Genomic DNA, 18,431 nt, shown 5'->3' with positions numbered 1-18,431 from the left:
TATGTTTCATTTTCTGCAGGTTTTTCTTAACTGTATCTTAAGTTAACTGAAAGTTCTGAAAGTTAATGTAAGCTTTTCTTTGGAAAACTGAGTGGATATAGACATGCCCCTTTAGGGATGAGCATTTTGGTACAGTGCATTGTTATATATATATATATATGTGTATGTTTCATTTTCTGCAGGTTTTTTTAAACTGTATCTTAAGTTAACTGAAAGTTCTGTAAGTACTGAAAGTAATGTAAGCTTTTCTTTGGAAAACTACCTGGTATACTTTGGTACAATTTCTAAATGTTCAGTTTTACTGAGTGAAGGCAATGGTTTTGTGCTGCTCAAAAGTTCAAGTGAACTCAAGTGAGTTTCTGGAATCTCATACAAGAGAATTTTCTGTTACTGTTCTCTTAATGTTTTTGTGACTGTAAAATAAATCCATAGAGTGGAGAGTTACAATGTATGACAGAATGCAAATTTGTAACAGCATATAAGCATTTGGTATGTATGCAGAATATAAATGTATATTTATGGTTGGTTTTATGTATAATAATGATATTTTGGTGGGGTTACATCACTGGGCTTTATTACATCATGTCCAATCACCTTGGATTTATTCCATTAAAATTTGGGTTGCTCATAATGCAAGGAATTGTAAATAGAAAACTGTTAATAGCTCTCAGGTGTGTGCGTGTGTGTCTCTAATGCATACGACTTCCTGTGGTAGTGGAAGCTTAGTGATTAAAATGTTTGATTACTGGTGAGAATCAAGCCCTACTACTGCCAAGCTGCCACTGTTGGGTCCTGGAGCAGAACCCTTAACACTCAACTGCACAGATGCAGTTTAATGTAGAAAAATGTAAGTCACTACGAATAAGGGCTTCTGCCAAAATGATGTAAATATGGAACAAATGATAATGCAAATGTTGTAGTCTTGGAGAAGTTCTGTTTCCTCTGGTGGTACCATCAGAACTAAGCTGGTAAGTGGGTTGTTTATTTAAAATATATTTTACAATCTATAACTTCCATTGTAAGATTAAAATTTTGTCTCCCTTCCAATAGGCTAAGCCTAACATGTCCAGTGGTCCCAAAATGAAGTGACGCTCAACTGAATGCTTCTGGACATTAATAACTTTCCAGGTATTTTTTTTATAAAAAGTATATTTCTGTTAAAAGTAAATTATTATATTTGGAGGAAAAACTCTTGACTACTCTGACTTCTTTTCTCACAGCACAGTCAAGAGCTGCTAAGTTACACTCAGCCCTGTCCTGCTGCTGAATATTCTCTCCCTGACACTTCAACAAGGACCTGTCATTAAGGATATTAATTGTAAGTGATACCATACAAACAGTTTTTCACTTAAACACATTTCAGTTTATTGTAGTGATATATAATGTGCTTTTAGAAATTTGTTTCCCATTAGACATTTAGAAATACCCTTTGTACCACAGCAGGGTGTTTAAAAAAAAGTTGAACTCTATGAATATATTCATAACTTCAATACTATACTGTGCAAAAAATTTAAGCAGGTGTGTAAAAATGCTGTAAAGGAGGCATGCTTTCAATAATAGTAGTGTTAATAGTTTATTTTTATCTGTTAACAAAATGGAAAGTAAATGAACAGAAGATAAAACCAAGACAAATCAATATTTTGGTGTGATCACCCTTTGCCTGGAAAACAGCATTGATTCTTCTAGGCTCATTTGCACACAGTTTTTGAAACTCTTTTGGAATTTTTTTAATCCCAAAGGAGCTTCTTTGCATGAGACAGAAGTGAAAAAAAAAACATCTTGGGGATCTATCCACAGATTTTCTGTTGATGTAGGCTACCCTACCTCCTTCTGTTTCTTCATGTAATCCCAGACAGATTTAGTGATGTTGAGATCAGGGGTCTGTGGGGGTCAAACCATCACTTTCTTAAAGATGTTGGCTGTATGTTTGGGGTTGTTGTCCTGGTGCAAAATAAATTTGGGGCCAATCAGAGGCCTCCCTAATGGTATTGCATGATGGACAATTATCTGCTTGTATTTATCAGCATTGAGGACACCAATAATCCTGACCAAAACTTTAAATCCAAAATAGTAAGGAACCTCCACCATGCTTCACTGTTGCCTGCAGACTCTCATTATTGTACCGCTCTCCAGCAATTGGTTAATTATACATCTGACGCTGATCCTACAAAATCCCTGACTTGTGTACAAATGCTGGTTTGAAGCCATCGCTTCGTAACACAAATATTCATTTGATTTAGATTTTTCTTCTGTTTGCTCCCTTCACATTTTTTAATTTGATAAAAATAAACAATTAAAATATTTGTATTAAAGAATTCTTACTTTACACATTTCTTCACATACAATACAAATGTTGAGGTGCCATTACCGGCAGGTTCAGGTCACTAACTCCATTTACTTAGCAGGATGTATGATTGTTCTTTTGTGCACTGAACCCTGGCTGAGCTGTCATTTAGTAAACCAAGACAAGATTTATTATAGTAAAAAATGTAACTAGGTGCTTGTAATTGTCCTTTATTTCTAAACACTTTTTTTGAATTACCAAAACCAAACTACCAGAAAAATCAGTATTTTGTCTGTTTATCATTACAGTCCAGAAATCCTTACCTTTATGCTAGATCTTCCATAACTGCTTTGGTGTAAATAAAATTGCGTATGATCCTGTTATTGTTTTCTCTGCTGTCTCACTGATGCTGGAGTTAGGTCCTAGGATATAGATCCATTACAGTGCCTCATTGTACTTAACCTGAACGGACCATTAATGTCAAAATACTTTTTCTTTGTCTCAACAGCTACAGGAAGGCAACACCGTGAAAATATCTTGACAGCTTGCTGATCCATTTAAGGCAACTTTTATGCCTTTGGACTATTCAAAACTTTGAACTTTTGTCTGCCTATGAACTTGAGAGAGAGGAGGGCATCTCTGGTAATTCTATTCAAGCATGTTCTTTACTCCAAACTACCACCTTTGTATGTAACTGAGGCAAATAAGTTTCATTACTTGTAACAATCAAGCTGAAGTATCCTAATGAGCTCTGGTTTATTTTGAATTTATTTGTTAAAGAAGCATACCTTAATTTAAGGATTGCTTCTGATTAATAAAATATTAAATCCAACTTTCAATTTGTGTTTTTTTCCCATTGTTTAGTAATATTTAACCAAAAGTGTTTGAGGTTTTAAATAAACTAGTTCTAAGAGATATGTTTTGAGTAATAAACTGTTGATGACAATCACAACTGACAGTATTCACTGATAAATTGCTTGTTTTGTTGAGCTATTTTTGTTGAATTTTTAGATTAAATGTTTTATTAATTGTACAGTAAGGCACTGTCATATTCAATGGCAAAACCTTTATTTATACAAAATATAAAGAAGAAAAAATTATACTAAATAAGAAGTGTTTGATTTTACTCACATTGAAACATTTCATGTGGCCAAAACTCATATGTATACAATATGTTCATATTATTTTTTATTAGTTGTACAGAAAATAGCTTTCATTCTATGGTAAAAACTTGTATTAATTTGGCATGGCTATAGTATTTGCTTGTTAATTATATGGAAAAATAGCTTTCTTTCTATGGTAAAAAAATCACTTATTTATACGGTAAAATATGGCCTCAAACTCCAAACTTAACCGTAAAATTAACAGTCTTAATACACTGTTACCGTGATAGTGAAAAAGGTTCTGCCGTATTTATTAACCACAGCTGCCAGTTTTTTACCGTAAAAACAACAGTTGTTTTTTTTTTTTTTTTTTTTTAACAGTGTAGCAGAATATTAGAGACAAAATAAGTTAAGATTATTTTGATCTTAGATCTTATTGTAAGATCTAATTGTATCCAATTATATGCTTTTCAATTTCCGGATTTTCAACTATGCAAGCTGCTCTTGGGTTAATTTCTAAAAGCACTTTAATCATTAGTAACAAATGTTAATAACAATTAAAGTTAAACCACTGCTGTTTTAATTTATACAAAAATAAAAAACTGCATTAATTATTGTGAGCAATATGTTCCTGTACATAGCATGATAGCAAATTACTTTAAAGTACAGTGATATGTGAGCCTAAAGGTACTCAACAGTCTTGTTTGTCCTGATGTAGCCTAAAAATGTGAGGTTGATGTTCCTTGCAAAAAACATTAATTTTAGAAAAATTGCAACAATTACTATCATTTCCAGTGTTTGGTGGCAATGTTGTGAGTGATTTATTTTTCCTTTTTGTTAGCTATGTGACAATGCTTAAATTGCTAATGTGCCAGGTTAACATTTTATAAAATATATATTGTATATTTTAATAATAAACCTGTGGTCTGTTTTACTGTTACTGTGGTGACTGAGGTTTCCGTTTTTGTATCATCCTACTAGTGTTTCAGATGACTCTTGTGACCTTTCTTTAATCTTAATTTTTATTGTATGTTAATGATTTTCATTACTAGAAGTGAATATATCTTTCAGAAGTGGTGCTCCTACTGGGCAGTCTAAGTTTAAATTCAAGTATTCTACCAAATCAGGGACACAAACAGACACAAAGATCATAAAAGATTTATTAGAAAAATTTATTAGGTGGCAAAATGAGAAAAAATGTGATGTGATTAAATGTGTGGATTGGTTGCCCATTGATGAAACACTGAATACTGAGTCCACAACACTGAAATATCACACAACACATTTGTATGGCTATGGTATGCTGCTAACCAAACAGAGGCAAGTCATCTTATGGATCATTTTTATAAACTCACCCACAACTATGTACATTTCAAAATTATCATAAGCCTGTGGCTATCTAGTTAGAACATATTCATATGTAGCATAATTAGCTGAATGTTTAGTTCAGCCAAACATAAAATAATGTTTATGAAATTTCTGAATCCATACTAGTTAAGGAAAATAATTTTATTTTATTTATTTATTTTTTTTTTTACATTTTGTCAAATCTCATCACTATAAGTTGCTGAAAGCAGAAATATATAAAACTAAGCTGGTGAAATATGAAAGCTGTTGTAGGTGCAATGTTTAGGTTTAGTTTGTGTGTGTGCGTATGTGTGTATATATGAATGTTTGCGTGGTGGTGGAAGTGGGAGGTATGGGTCAGGGTAGAAATTTTAAAATGTCATGAATGTCTTTAAGGCTTAGAAACAAAATTTCTCCTGTCTCTCTCTACCCTGAACCAATCACATCAAACCAATATGCTCATATCCAAGAATATTTCCATCAGTGTGAAATTCCCAGCTCTCACACTTAGAGCTACTTAATGTTCAATACTGATAGCTTACACATATACTGTGGCAATTTTTTTAAAATTTCCTGCACTTCTTTGTAGATGCTCTCTCGCGTTCTCTCTCTCTCTCACACACACACACCCCCCCAAATTCCCTACAGGCACAGGACCCTGGTCAGCTCAGCTTGTCTCACATTCTCAAATACTCTCCTGCTTCACTCTATGCATTGTTATTAGGAGGATAAAGACACTCATTTTCATGAAAATGAATTACTTCCTCATCTTTGCTCTTTTTTTTGTTAGTTAAAAAAAAAGCTTTGCTTATTCCCTCTGTCACAAACATACTCCCTCTTCAGCTTACTCTGTGCCACATTTTTGTTCTGCACTAGAGAATGGGCATTGCTTGTACATCATGAGACTGTATCCTTAATTCAGCCTACTTTAGCCCATCTCAGGAAGGTAGGGATGTCTCGAACTGGGACATTACGTGTTAGAGCTTTCACACGCAAATTACGGTCATCTGTGAGCAAAACCACTTCCCTCTGTAGGCGAACTGGTCCTTCTGATGAAAAATACAATAATTTAGACATGTAAACTAAGGAAAATCTGTTCAAATACACTTCTCTAAAACAAAACACAAGAAGAAAAAAAATCATAATCTTTTCTGAAAATCAACACAAATTTGCAGAGATGTTTGCTGGCTTAGATAAAGTGGGAACAGATTTCTCACCTCTCTGAGCAGGCATAAAGTCCTTAGCCTTGTCTTTACAGTAATGCAGGCAGCATGACAGAATCACATCATCATTGTTTCCCTGGAGATAAAAATGGACAAAAGTAGGTGTCTAGTTTTTTTTAGTTTGATACATGGAAACACCCAGCCAAGATAAGGGAACTGGATCAAAAAATGTGAATAGGCTTGATTTAAAATTCATTCTACACTGTATAATTATAATGCTGATCACTGGAAAAGAGAACATGCAAAATACAGGGCAATATTTGCAAAATATGTACAGAACACATGGCAGTACTTTATGAAATAAAACTTTCTTAGTATGCTTTGACTGCTTTTGCTTCAGAAATGTACATCACAAATCTATAAATTCTATCACTGTCCACTGTTTGTTAGTAACACCACTACATTCATGCAGCTATCTAATCAGCCAATCATGTGTCAGCAGCGCATGAATATAAAAATCATGCAGATACAGGTCAAGAGCTTCAAGTAATGTTACATCAAACATCAGTATGAAGAAAAAGTGTGATCTCTGCAACTCTGATCATGGTATTACTGGTTGATGGGCTGGTTGGAGCATGGCAAATACTGTTGATCGCCTGGGAATTTCACATAATAGTCTCTAGATTTTATACAGAATAGTACAAAAACACTGAGTAAGTAACAGTTCTGTGGGTGGAAACACTTTGCTAATAACCAAGGTCAGAGGAAAATGGCCAGTTTAGTTTGTGCTTCCAGGAAGGACATAGAAACTCAAATAAGCACTCAATAAATCTGGGGAGCAATAAAGTATCTCAGAACGCACAACAAACCAAACCTTGAGGTGAATGGGCTACAATATCAGAAGACCACCTCAGGTTTCACTCATTAAACTGCTCATGTTGTATAAATGAGATAAATGTAAGTTGCACTGGATGAGGGTGTCTGCCTAATGCTAAAAATAATAATGAATACAATCCCCTGACATATACCAAATTTCAGATACATCAGATTTACTCATGATGATAATCATAATTCATGATAAGCTAGGTGCTACACAAAAACCCAAACATCAATTCAACACATTTGAAGTTCTTTATACTAACCTAACTTATGCAGCTACAAATAAGTTCACAGAGTCGATTCCACTAATTGTTATTTAAAGACCCCCAGGGCCATATTCTGAATTCCTCAGTGAATTTGCAGATTTCATTTCAAACCTTGTTGTTTCTTTAGACAAAGCATTAATAGTAAGAGGACTTCAACATTCATTTTGATAAGCCAGAAGAGAACAGCAGTTGTATCCATCTTAGATTCAGCAGGTGTTAATCAAAATGTAATAGGACCCACTCATAATGGAGGTCACACTCTGGATCTTATTCTAACATTCAGCTTTAATATAGAAAGCATAGTCACTCTTCCACAGTCGGAAACTATCTCAGATCACCTTGTTATCTTGTTTCATTTAAAATGCGTCTTAGACGCGAGGTGCGCAATTTGCCACATTACCATATTAAGTGTACATTTACGTCTGCTACTGCAGAGAGATTTACCAGCAGTCTCCCAGAATTATCACGCATGATTGGTTCACCGTCTGACCCCACAGAACTTGATCAGGCAACTGATTACCTGGAGTCAATGTTTTGCAACACCCTAGACACTGTAGCTCAACTTAAAAGAAAAACAATTAAAGAGAAGAAACTAGCACCCTGGTACAATGACCACACAGAACGTAATGAACGTAAATGGCGTCAAACTAAATTGGCAGTATTTCGGTTAGCGTGGAAGGAAAGCCTTCTGAGCTACATGAAATTCTCTTAGTACTGCTAGATCAGCGTATCTCACTGCCCTAATCGAAGATAACAAAAACAGTAGAAAAGCATTCTTGAACATTTACCCATGTCTTTCCTTGGGTTACCAGATATTTCCAGTAGCTACCGAACCCCTTCTAAAAATGAAAAATTCTTCCCTTAGCACTGGCTATGTGCCTAAATCTTTTAAGCTAGCAGTTATCAAACTCCAGATTAAAAAAACCTGACCTCGACCCCTGTCAGCTGTCTATAGACCAATATCAAACCTGCCCTTTATCTCCAAGATCCTAGAAAAGGCAGTAGCACAGCAGTTATGTTTATATCTGCATAGAAATAACATTTATGAAATGTATCAGTAAGGATTTAGACCTCATCATAGCACAGACAGAGCACTGCGTAAATTTGGTTAATGACCCATTACTGGCTTCTGATCAGGGTTGTGTCTGCATACTGGTGTTACTCAATCTTAGTGCAGCTTTTGACACCATTGACCACACTATTCTACTTGATAGGTTAGAACATGTTGTTGGTGTTAAAGGAAGAGAACTCTCCTGGCTTAGGTCTTATTTGACTGACTGTTATCAGTTTGTAGATCTAGATGATGACTTCTCTATGCATACCAAGGTTATGTTCAGTGTTCCACAAGGTTCTGTTTTAGGCCCACTGCTTTTCTCCCTATATTTGCTACCCCTTGGTGCAATTATTCGTAAACATGGTATTAGCTTCCACTGTTATGCCGATGACACACAGCTATATGTTTCAGCTAAGTCAGATGAGAGACACCAGCTTATTTAGATAGAGGATTGGGTAAAGGACATTAGACATTGGATGGTCACTAACTTCCTTCTGCTTAACTCTGACAAGACAGAGGTGCTTGTACTAGGACCACATGCAGCTAGAAGTAAGCTTTCTGATTACAGAGTAATGGTGGATGGTCTTTCTGTTTCATCTTGTCCATCAGTAGTAGATCTTGGTGTGATTATTGACTCTGGTCTTTCGTTTGAAGCTCATGTAGATAATATCACTAGGGTAGTCTTCTTTCATCTCAGAAATATTGCTAAGCTGAGAAATATGATGTCACTTCATGATGCAGAAAAACTAGTTCATGCTTTTGTTACCTCTAGGTTGGATTATTGTAATGTCTTACTGTCTGGATGTTCCAGTAAAAGCATAAATAAGCTCCAGTTAGTCCAGAATGCAGCAGAGTCCTAACTAGAACCAGAAGATATGAACACATCACTCCTATTTTAGCCACACTACACTGGCTCCCAGTCAAATCTCGCAATGATTATAAAATTCTGTTACTGACCTATAAAGCACTAAATGGTCTCACGCCGCAGTACCTGAGCTATCTTTTCGTTTTTTATGATCCGCCACACCTACTCCGATCAAAGGGTGCAGGTTATTTGGTAGTACCTCAAGTAGCAAAGGCTACAGCAGGGGCAGAGCTTTTTCTTTCAAAGCCCCACAGTTAAGGAACAGCCTTCCAATTAGTGTTCAGAATTCAGACACAGTCTCAATGTTTAAGTCTAAGCTGAAGACACATTTATTTAGTCAAGCTTTTAATGTATAGTTTTCTTAGGTAAAGGAGCAGATCTAGAAGGTTCATGGGCATAGAGTGTTTGGTGTACTGGGATGTGTTGGATGCTGTCATCTTACCACCCTCACAAGTCGCTCAAGGTTTGCTCACTGTAAAGTGGTTGGACACTATGTCCCGAGAAGCCTTCATGTCTGTCACCTTCTGGCTCTCCCTTTTAGTTATGCTGTCATAGCTAGGCTTGCTTGAGTCCGTGCCTGCACTTTACACATAATCTACATTGTCTTTAAACATCACATGATCAGAAGCATACTTAATATCTTTCTCTTTCTCTCTCTGTGTTTCTCTGTCGAGCGATACACCCCACTCCTGAGCTCCCAGTGTTTGCCAGTTTGCAGTATGACCACTGCCTCTACCCCTGGTTGGAGTCTCATCGCTTGGTGGTGTTCACTGATGCTGTGGATAGATCTGTGTGGACAGCCTGTGACCCAGGAGACAGACATGGACAGAGCCATTTGGGGACTTTCACACCATCACAGACACAGGAATTAAGTGTCTATAATGACCTCAGAAACTACATTGACCTAATAGTTCCTCATGGGCCATTGATTGCTGATAGAAAGGACATTAACCAGTTACAGCTACATTATTTACTGTTTAGTGTCACCTAAATGAGGATGGGTACCCTTCTGAGCCTGGTTCCGCTCAAGGTTACTTCCTCATATAATCTCAGGGAGTTTTTCCTTGTCACTGTCACCACAGGCTTGATCATTAGGGATAAAACAAAATAAGGATAAAATAGTTTAATAATTTAATAATTTATTTTTATTTCTAGTTATTTAGTTATTTATTTCCCCTCTCCTTTCTCTGTTTAATTTCTTTTGTAAAGCTGCTTTGAGACAATGTCCATTGTAAAAGGGGCTATACAAATAAATTGAATAGAATTTACGGTTCCTAAGACATTTCCTCCTTACAGACTTTCAAGCTTTAATAAAGCAAGTATAAATGAACATACTATTAAAATTTCATGACTGTAGCTTAATGCTAAAACTGCTAAGTCAGAGCTGCAATGCACTGGCTGATGGCAATGACATTTTAATAACCTAGGTCAACTGTACAAATCCACTTCCAGATTAGTACAACAATGCATTACAGCAAATTGTTCATCTATATTATTCATTGTCTGAGAAACATTATATTGAATCTACACCCACTGTATTCTATGGCAGCATATTGTGCATATCTATTTTCTGAACTTCTTTTTCTTCTTTCGGCTTTTCCCTTCCAGGGGTCGCCACAGCGAATCGTCTCTCTCCACCTATCCCTATCTTCAACATCCTCAACACTTGCACCCACTAGCTTCATATCCTCATTAATTACATCCATATACCTCCTCTTTGGCCTTCCTCTTTGCCTCCTGCCTGGCAGCTCCATGTCCAACATTCTCCTACCAATATACTCACTCTCCCTCCTCTGAACATGTCCAAACCATCTTAATCTGGCCTCCCTAACTTTGTCCCCCAAACGTCCAACATGAGCTGTCCCTCTGATGTACTCATTCCTAATCCTGTCCAACCTGGTCACTCCCAAAGAGAACCTCAACATCTTCAGCTCTGCTACCTCCAGCTCTGACTCCTGTCTCTTCCTCAGTGACACTGTCTCTAAACCATACAGCATGGCCGGTCTCACCACTGTCTTGTACACCTTCCCCTTGATATTCACTGATATTTTTCTATCACAGTCTATTTTCTGAACATTTAAAATATTTAACTTCTAACAACAGATTCATGAGTAATTCACACTGATAAATACAGCTGTGGCCAAACGTTTTGAGAATGACACAAATATTAATTTTGTAATATTAAATTTGTAATACAAGTATAATTACAAGCATTTCATAAGTGTCAAATGCTTTTATGGACAATTCCATTAAGTTTAAGTAGAGTTTAAACTTATAATTTGCAGTGCAAATTATAAGCAATAATGTAAAACTGCAAAACTAATATTTGCAGTGTTGACCCTTCTTTTTCACGACCTTTGCAATTCACCATGGCATGCTGTCAATCAACTTCTGGGCCACATCCTGATGGATGGCAGCCCATTCTTGCATAATCAATGTCTGACGTTTGTCAGAATTTGTGGGTTTTTGTTTTTCCACCTGCCTCTTGAAGATTGACTACAAGTTCTCAATGGGATTAAGGTCTGGTGATTTTCCTGGACATGGACCCAAAATTTCGATCTTTTGTTCCCTGAGCCACTTTTGCCTTATAGCAAGGTGCTCCATCATGCTGGAAAAGGCATTGTTCGTTCTTGGATGGTTGGGAGAAGTTGCTCTCGGGATGTTTTCGTACCATTCTTTATTCATGGCTGTGTTCTTAGGTAAAATTGTGAGTGAGCCCACTCCCTTGGCTGAGAAGCAATCCAGCAAATGAATGGTTTCAGGATGCTTTACTGTTGGAATGACACAGGACTGATGGTAGCGCTCACCTTTTATTCACGAGACAAGTTTTTTTCCAGATGCCCCAAACAATCGGAGAGGGGATTCATTAGAGAAAATGACTTCACCACAGTCCTTAACAGTCCAATTTTGTACCTCTAGTCTGTCCCTGATGTTTTTCCTGGAGAGGAGTGGCTTCTTTGATTCCCTTCTTGACATCAGGGCATCCTCCAAAATTCTTCACCTCACTGTGCATGTAGATGCACTCACATCTGCCTGCTGTCTTTCCTGAGCAAGCTATGCAGTGGTGGTTTCCTGATCCCACGACCGAATCAACTTTAGGAGACTTTCATGGGCACCCTGAAGCCTTCTTCACAACAATTGAACCTCTATCCTGGATAAGTTCTTGTTGATCAGATAAATGGTTGATTTAGGTGTAATCTTACTAGCAGCAATATCCTTGCCTGTGAATCCCTTTTTGTGTAAACCAATAATGACTGCACATGTTTCCTTGCAGGTAACCATGGTTAACAGAGTAAAAATAATGATTTCAAGCACCACCCTCCTTTTAAAGCTTACAGTCTGTTATTCCAACTCAATCAGCATGACAGAGTGATCTCCAGCCTTTTTTCTCATCAACACTCTCAAGTGTTAACGCAAGAATCACTGACATGATGTCAGCTGGTCTTTTGGTGGCAGGGCTGAAATGTAGTGGAAATATTTTTGGAGGGGATTAAGTTCAATTTATGGCAAAGTGGGACTTTGCAATTAATCAAAATTCATCTGATCACTCTTCATAACATTCAGTAGTGTATGCAAATTGCAATCATAAAAAGTGAAGCAGCAGACTTCCAATATTGTTTCATTTTCAAAACTTTTGGCCATGGCTGTACATTTTTAAAGCTGCCAGAAGTAAGTGAGGTAGGGCTACGAAAGAACCAGCCAGATCTCTAGTCAAAACTCTTTAATAAGATGACACTGATATTTTCAGATTTAGAGCTATGCAGAAATAATAGCAGCATGCATGTCCTCTTTTTGTGGCAATTTTTGTGATCAATTTTTCAAAATAGTAGTAATGGTAGTAATGGAACAAAATTACTGTGAGATATTGCTGTTATTTGATGATGCTAATGATATTATTAGAGGGCCATGCACAGTTCTTCTAGCTAGGGTGTATATAGCAGCCCATATAACTGTCTGTTAAAAGGTTTTGAAATTTGGCAGACTGACTGGGGAGGGTCTCAGGACCAAATTTAAGTGTTGACAATGCTCTATAACCACCATTGGGTAAAATTTAGGCCTAATTTGGAAGTATGATTATGGTCATACATTTTTAACCATGTGTCTGAAATGTAAAAGCCATTTTGTCAACAAGCTACCACTTATTCAAGCATCACCATTTCTGTTCTTGGTCAAGAGCTCTTTGTACTAATTCATTTGAGTGTCAACCCCTTCCTCACAACAGGCAACATCTTCTGGCCATGCAACATAAAATGATTATCTATGACACATTTGAACTGTTGTGCACTTTCTGTTGTCATCTTTCCAAATTTCTTCTTGTTCTTTAACATTAATGAAAAATGTTTTCTCAATCATTGCATTCTGATCATGACTTTGCAAGCTCTTCAGTCTGACAATTTGGTAGGAAGGTTATGCACATGGTTACTTGTAGCCTTCCCTCTTCTGCTTGCTTGGAGTATGTCCTGCATCTTCCTTTATCATAATGCCTTCTCCTTCACTCCTTTAACTGTCCCCACACAGCTTGAGAAAGGACCAGACAAAAAAAGTGACAAGAAAAAAGACAGTCTTTCTATTTGTGTAGAAATATAAAAATTTTATGTTCCCTTTATATGTCATTGTTTTGAGATATGATATACAATATATTGCCCCTGCATATTCTGACTAAAGGTAAGTTAGGAAGATCATGTGAAAACTACACTATATTGCCAAAAGTATTCGCTCACCTGCCTTGACTCGCATATGAACTTAAGTGACATCCCATTCCTAATCCATGGGGTTCAATATGACGTCGGTCCACCCTTTGCAGCTATAACAGCTTCAACTCTTCTGGGAAGGCTGTCCACAAGGTTTATGAGTGTGTTTATGGGATTTTTTGACCATTTTTCCAGAAGCGCATTTGTGAGGTCACACACTGATGTTGGACGAGAAGGCCTGGCTCTCAGTCTCCGCTCTAATTCATCCCAAAGGTGTTCTATCGGGTTGAGGTCAGGACTCTGTGCAGGCCAGTCAAGTTCATCCACACCAGACTCTGTCATCCATGTCTTTATGGACCTTGCTTTGTGCACTGGTGCACAGTCATGTTGGAAGTGGAAGGGGCCAGCTCCAAACTGTTCCCACAATGTTGGGAGCATGGAAATGTCCAAAATGTCTTGGTATGCTGAAGCATTCAGAATTCCTTTCACTGGAACTAAGGGGCCAAGCCCAGCTCCTGAAAAACAACCCCACACCATAATCCCCCCTCCACCAAACTTTACACTTGGCACAATGCAGTCAGACAAGTCCCGTTCTCCTGGCAACCGCCAAACCCAGACTCGTCCATCAGATTGCCAGATGGAGAAGCGCGATTCGTCACTCCAGAGAACGCGTCTCCACTGCTCTAGAGTCCAGTGGCGGCGTGCTTTACACCACTGCATCCGACGCTTTGCATTGCACTTGGTGATGTATGGCTTGGGTGCAGCTGCTCGGCCATGGAAACCCATTCCATGAAGCTCTCTGCGCACTGTTCTTGAGCTAATCTGAAGGCCACATGAAGTTTGGAGGTCTGTAGCGATTGACTCTGCAGGAAGTTGGTGACCTCTTCGCACTATGCGCCTCAGCATCCGCTGACCCCGCTCCGTCAGTTTACGTGGCCTACCACTTCGTGGCTGAGTTGCTGTCGTTCCCAAACACTTCCACGTTCTTATAATACAGCTGACAGTTGACTGTGGAATATTTAGGAGAGAGGAAATTTCACGACTGGATTTGTTGCACAGGTGGCATCCTATCACAGTTCCACGCTGGAATTCACTGAGCTCCTGAGAGCGACCCATTCTTTCACAAATGTTTGTAAAAACAGTCTGCATGCCTAGGTGCTTGATTTTATACACCTGTGGCCATGGAAGTGATTGGAACACCTGATTCTGATTATTTGGATGGGTGAGCGAATACTTTTGGCAATATAGTGTATCTGTAAACTAAAACTATGTGAAAGAAAGCATTGCGCTTTAAAAGCTGATAAGTTTCATACTGTACAGCCTAATGAACCTGTTGCCTTCAGCTTGCTTTTGTGGCTAAAGTATTATATTTTACACACCAGCTGCAGAAGTCTACAGACAATCATTGCCACTGACCATTGAGTGCTTAGCATCAATAATTCCAGTCAATGCGGTAGACAGTGGACAGACAGTTCACCGATCTCATGCTTAAAAAGTGCCCCTATATCCACAGCTCTGCCCATGTTAATACTTGCACAGTCTGCTCCAAAAGCACTCATTCTGCAACATTTCAGTTTATTTGGGTCAGCATTTTCAAGCAGAAACATGATTTACATGATTTAGAAACAGCATTTAGGGTTCATTTAGCATGACAGCAATCAAACATGGCCAACCATACAGTATGTGATGACATCGTAATCTGCCTTTACAGCCTCTTCTAACACACAGTGTATTAATGAATTGGCAATGCAGCCTAGAAACACTGAACAGGCTATCTTCAACATCCATGCCATTCTTGTTCATCAGTAGAAACTAGGAGACAAACTTTGTGAATGGTATTTCTTCTACTGCAAACATGTAAGTTGCTTTGAATTTTATTTTCAATTTTTTCATCTCTTTTTCTGCAAATTTATCATTGGCACATTTCACAACTTTTGTTATAGACTTTGCAATAACACAGTTCCTGTTCATGTTCAGTTCATGTTCAGTCTCTGTATCAAGAATGTCTAATGATCACACATGCACCTTAAAACAGACCATAAAAGAAATCAGAATGTAGATAATCAACTAATCAACTTAATTTGGTAGCATGAAAAGCTCCTGAGCTACAAAAAAATCTCTTAGCTTGATCAGCATATCTCTACACCCTTAATGAAATAATCCTAAATTTCTATTTAGTACTGTTGCAAAATTAACTAGAAATAAAACCAATGTAGAAAAAAGTACACCATCAATATGCAGCAGCAATGACTTCATGGCTTATTTTTATGGCTAAATTGAAAATATTCAATTCAAACAATTAATTTAAAACCAGACAATTTGATTCCTAATCTTGTAGGTAACAATATTACTATTTCAGATCAGCATTTAGATCAGCTTCCACTGTTTTGCTGATGACACACAATTATGTTTCAGCAAAGTCAGATGAAAGGCACCAGTACATTAAGCTTGAAGAATGTGTAAAGGACATTAGACAGTGGATGCTTATTAACTTCCTTCTACTTAATTTGACAATACAGATGAAGCCACTATTTATGCTGCATAAAAAAATGTCCTGGACATTTCCCCAACATATGATAATGATGTCCACTGTGCTGAACTCATTTCAAATATTGCCACAGACTTACAGGATACAGAGGCAAATAAAGTGAAATAATCCTACATTTCAATCATGGTTGATGGTGCAACAGATTCTTCTGTGACAGAAAATGAAGCTATCTATGTCAGGTATTTACATGATGGGTTGCCAGAAAATCATCTTGTCTCTGTCACAGACATGGTGTGACTGACTGCATTCAATCCTCAATTTCAAAAGTTGGATTACATGACTGGAAGCAAAAGCTTGTTGGATTTTGTGCAGATGGTGCAAATGTGATGGGCCAAACAGCTGGTGTTGTTGCAAAACTGAGAGAGGACAATCTAAAACTGATAGACATTCACTGTATGGTTCACAGGCTGGAGCTGGCACTTCTTGGGGTTTTGAAAGAGGTGAGCTTAGTGAATTGTGTAAATGACACCTTGCACTTGATTTGGAAAACCTACCTATTCAGCCCAAAGAGCCATAGAGAACTTAAGACAGATTGTGAAGAACTTGAATCGAGATTCTACAAACCAAAGCCAGTGAAAGAAACACATTGGGTGCCTCATTTAGACAGGGCACTGAAGGTCTTCCTTAGAGGAAAAGACCATCTTGTGAGCCAAGCTGGGCAGTATGCAGCTGTTACCATTCATTTGGAGAACTTAAAAAGATGAAAATGCACAAGCTGTGATGTCAGCATTTGCTATATTCAACCATGAAAAGTGGACCGATGACAGAAAACATCTTTAACTATTGTACAGCAACAAGGAGCTGAAGGTCCTCACTGAATGGTTCAAAAAAAAGATTGTTAAATCTGGATGTCAAGTTGAAGAAATAGGAAGCTATGATACAGTACCCTTGGAGAAGAGAGGGTTAAGGGCCATGATTAATTGTCCAGCAGTGGCAGCTTGGCAGACTGTCTGGACAAAAACTAGTAGTAAAAAAAAAATAATAATAATTTGGCATATCTGCAACAGTTCAGGTGCCATCTGGAGCCTTAAGTATGAATTTGTTTCAAGCTTTCTAGGTCACACATTTTATGTTGATCAGATGAACAACCAGTTCACCTAGGACAAGTTTGAAAAAGAAGCTTTTCAAGAAAAATAAAAGGCGGCAGAAAGTATAGAAAATATATTGCCAAAAGATGCTAGAAGACAATTTTGAAAAATGTGACAAGTTTCACTCTATTTCTACATTTGTAGAGATAAAACATTTTTTTAAAATTCATTTATTACAGCACTCCCTTCTGGTGGGCATGGGTCATTTCATTTGCCTCAGTAGAGTATATAGTTAAGAGACCCAACTACCAAATTTAGTTCCAAGCTTGCAGTGATAACCCTGCTGTTTAAGTAAATTAGATTCCACCTCATTAGAATTCATTTACATGTGCTGGCCATAGTGTTTACAAATATCAATAACATGTTCTTGATGCTGAGTGTTTGACAGGTCTCAAAAGAAGCTTTTGCACATTGCAAATTGGCAAAAAGTGGCCAGAGTTAAAAGGCCTTAGGTATTTTTCAGAGAACCTAAAGAGTATAAGGACTAAAACATCTGCACAATCAGTTTTAGCATAAAAAATAATAAGAACAATCCTAAAATAAACAACAGGGTTCCAAATACAACTACAAGCAGCAACCTGTGGGGTCCAAACACTTGCAATAGTGTCACCAATGGCTAGATCTTGCCAAGCCACTTAGCATGAGTACAATGAACAGTGCTCAGTTCATGACCATACATGGTCTCCATTCATAACCAGACAACCTTCTCAAGTTTTGTGATAGCTATTAAGGCTATAAAATTTGTTTAAAAGGATGAAAGAAAGATCCTACCGTATAGCACCTTCGGTGCTTGGCCCGCTCCATTCAATGTATAAAGGCACTGTTTTTTCTAGGTCTTCACAGACTAGTGTTGATAACCAGTGTTGATACTACTGTGGTTGTCAACCAGATCAGTATACTTGAATGTATAGCTGCAATGCTTTCTGAAAATTGGAGCCCAGCATTTGCTGTCACCACTACATCTGCATTTTACTTCTCATTAGTGACACTGAATGATGCTCTGTGATGTGTTTCCGGGTGGAGTGTTAGTTTACTGTACATAAACATGTAGAAACATGTCTTTTACAATCACAAAGGGTATTGGGAAAAGTTGGGAAAGGGAAACGTTATGGCTAGGCAATAAGGATTCTTAGTTCCTTTTCA

General features: G+C 37.6%; 1 protein-coding gene and 1 long non-coding RNA gene across 3 annotated transcripts in view; one reads left to right on the top strand and one right to left on the bottom strand.

Moving 5' to 3' along the window:
• The first annotated feature begins 26 nt into the window (after positions 1–26).
• LOC131366778 (uncharacterized) lies at positions 27–4,417 on the top strand. Its single transcript, XR_009206853.1, has 3 exons — positions 27–1,128; positions 1,221–1,318; positions 2,793–4,417. It is a non-coding gene; the product is annotated as an uncharacterized LOC131366778 (long non-coding RNA).
• A 128-nt stretch (positions 4,418–4,545) lies between these two features.
• smg6 (SMG6 nonsense mediated mRNA decay factor) overlaps positions 4,546–18,431 on the bottom strand; it is a 30,766-nt gene continuing 16,880 nt past the window's right edge. Inside the window, exons 18-19 of one of the 2 annotated variants that reach the window (XM_058411529.1) lie at positions 5,952–6,033; positions 4,546–5,783 (exon numbers count right to left, since the gene is read on the bottom strand). In XM_058411529.1, coding sequence (XP_058267512.1) covers positions 5,653–5,783; positions 5,952–6,033 — 213 coding nt within the window. In that variant the 3' untranslated portion in view covers positions 4,546–5,652. The remainder of the gene's footprint in view (positions 5,784–5,951; positions 6,034–18,431) is intronic. The other variant, XM_058411530.1, reaches the window with a different exon arrangement.

This window comes from Hemibagrus wyckioides, linkage group LG16 (genome assembly GCF_019097595.1).
Source record: "Hemibagrus wyckioides isolate EC202008001 linkage group LG16, SWU_Hwy_1.0, whole genome shotgun sequence".
Lineage (NCBI taxonomy): Eukaryota > Metazoa > Chordata > Actinopteri > Siluriformes > Bagridae > Hemibagrus > Hemibagrus wyckioides.
This window is presented reverse-complemented; position numbering and strand designations above follow the sequence as displayed.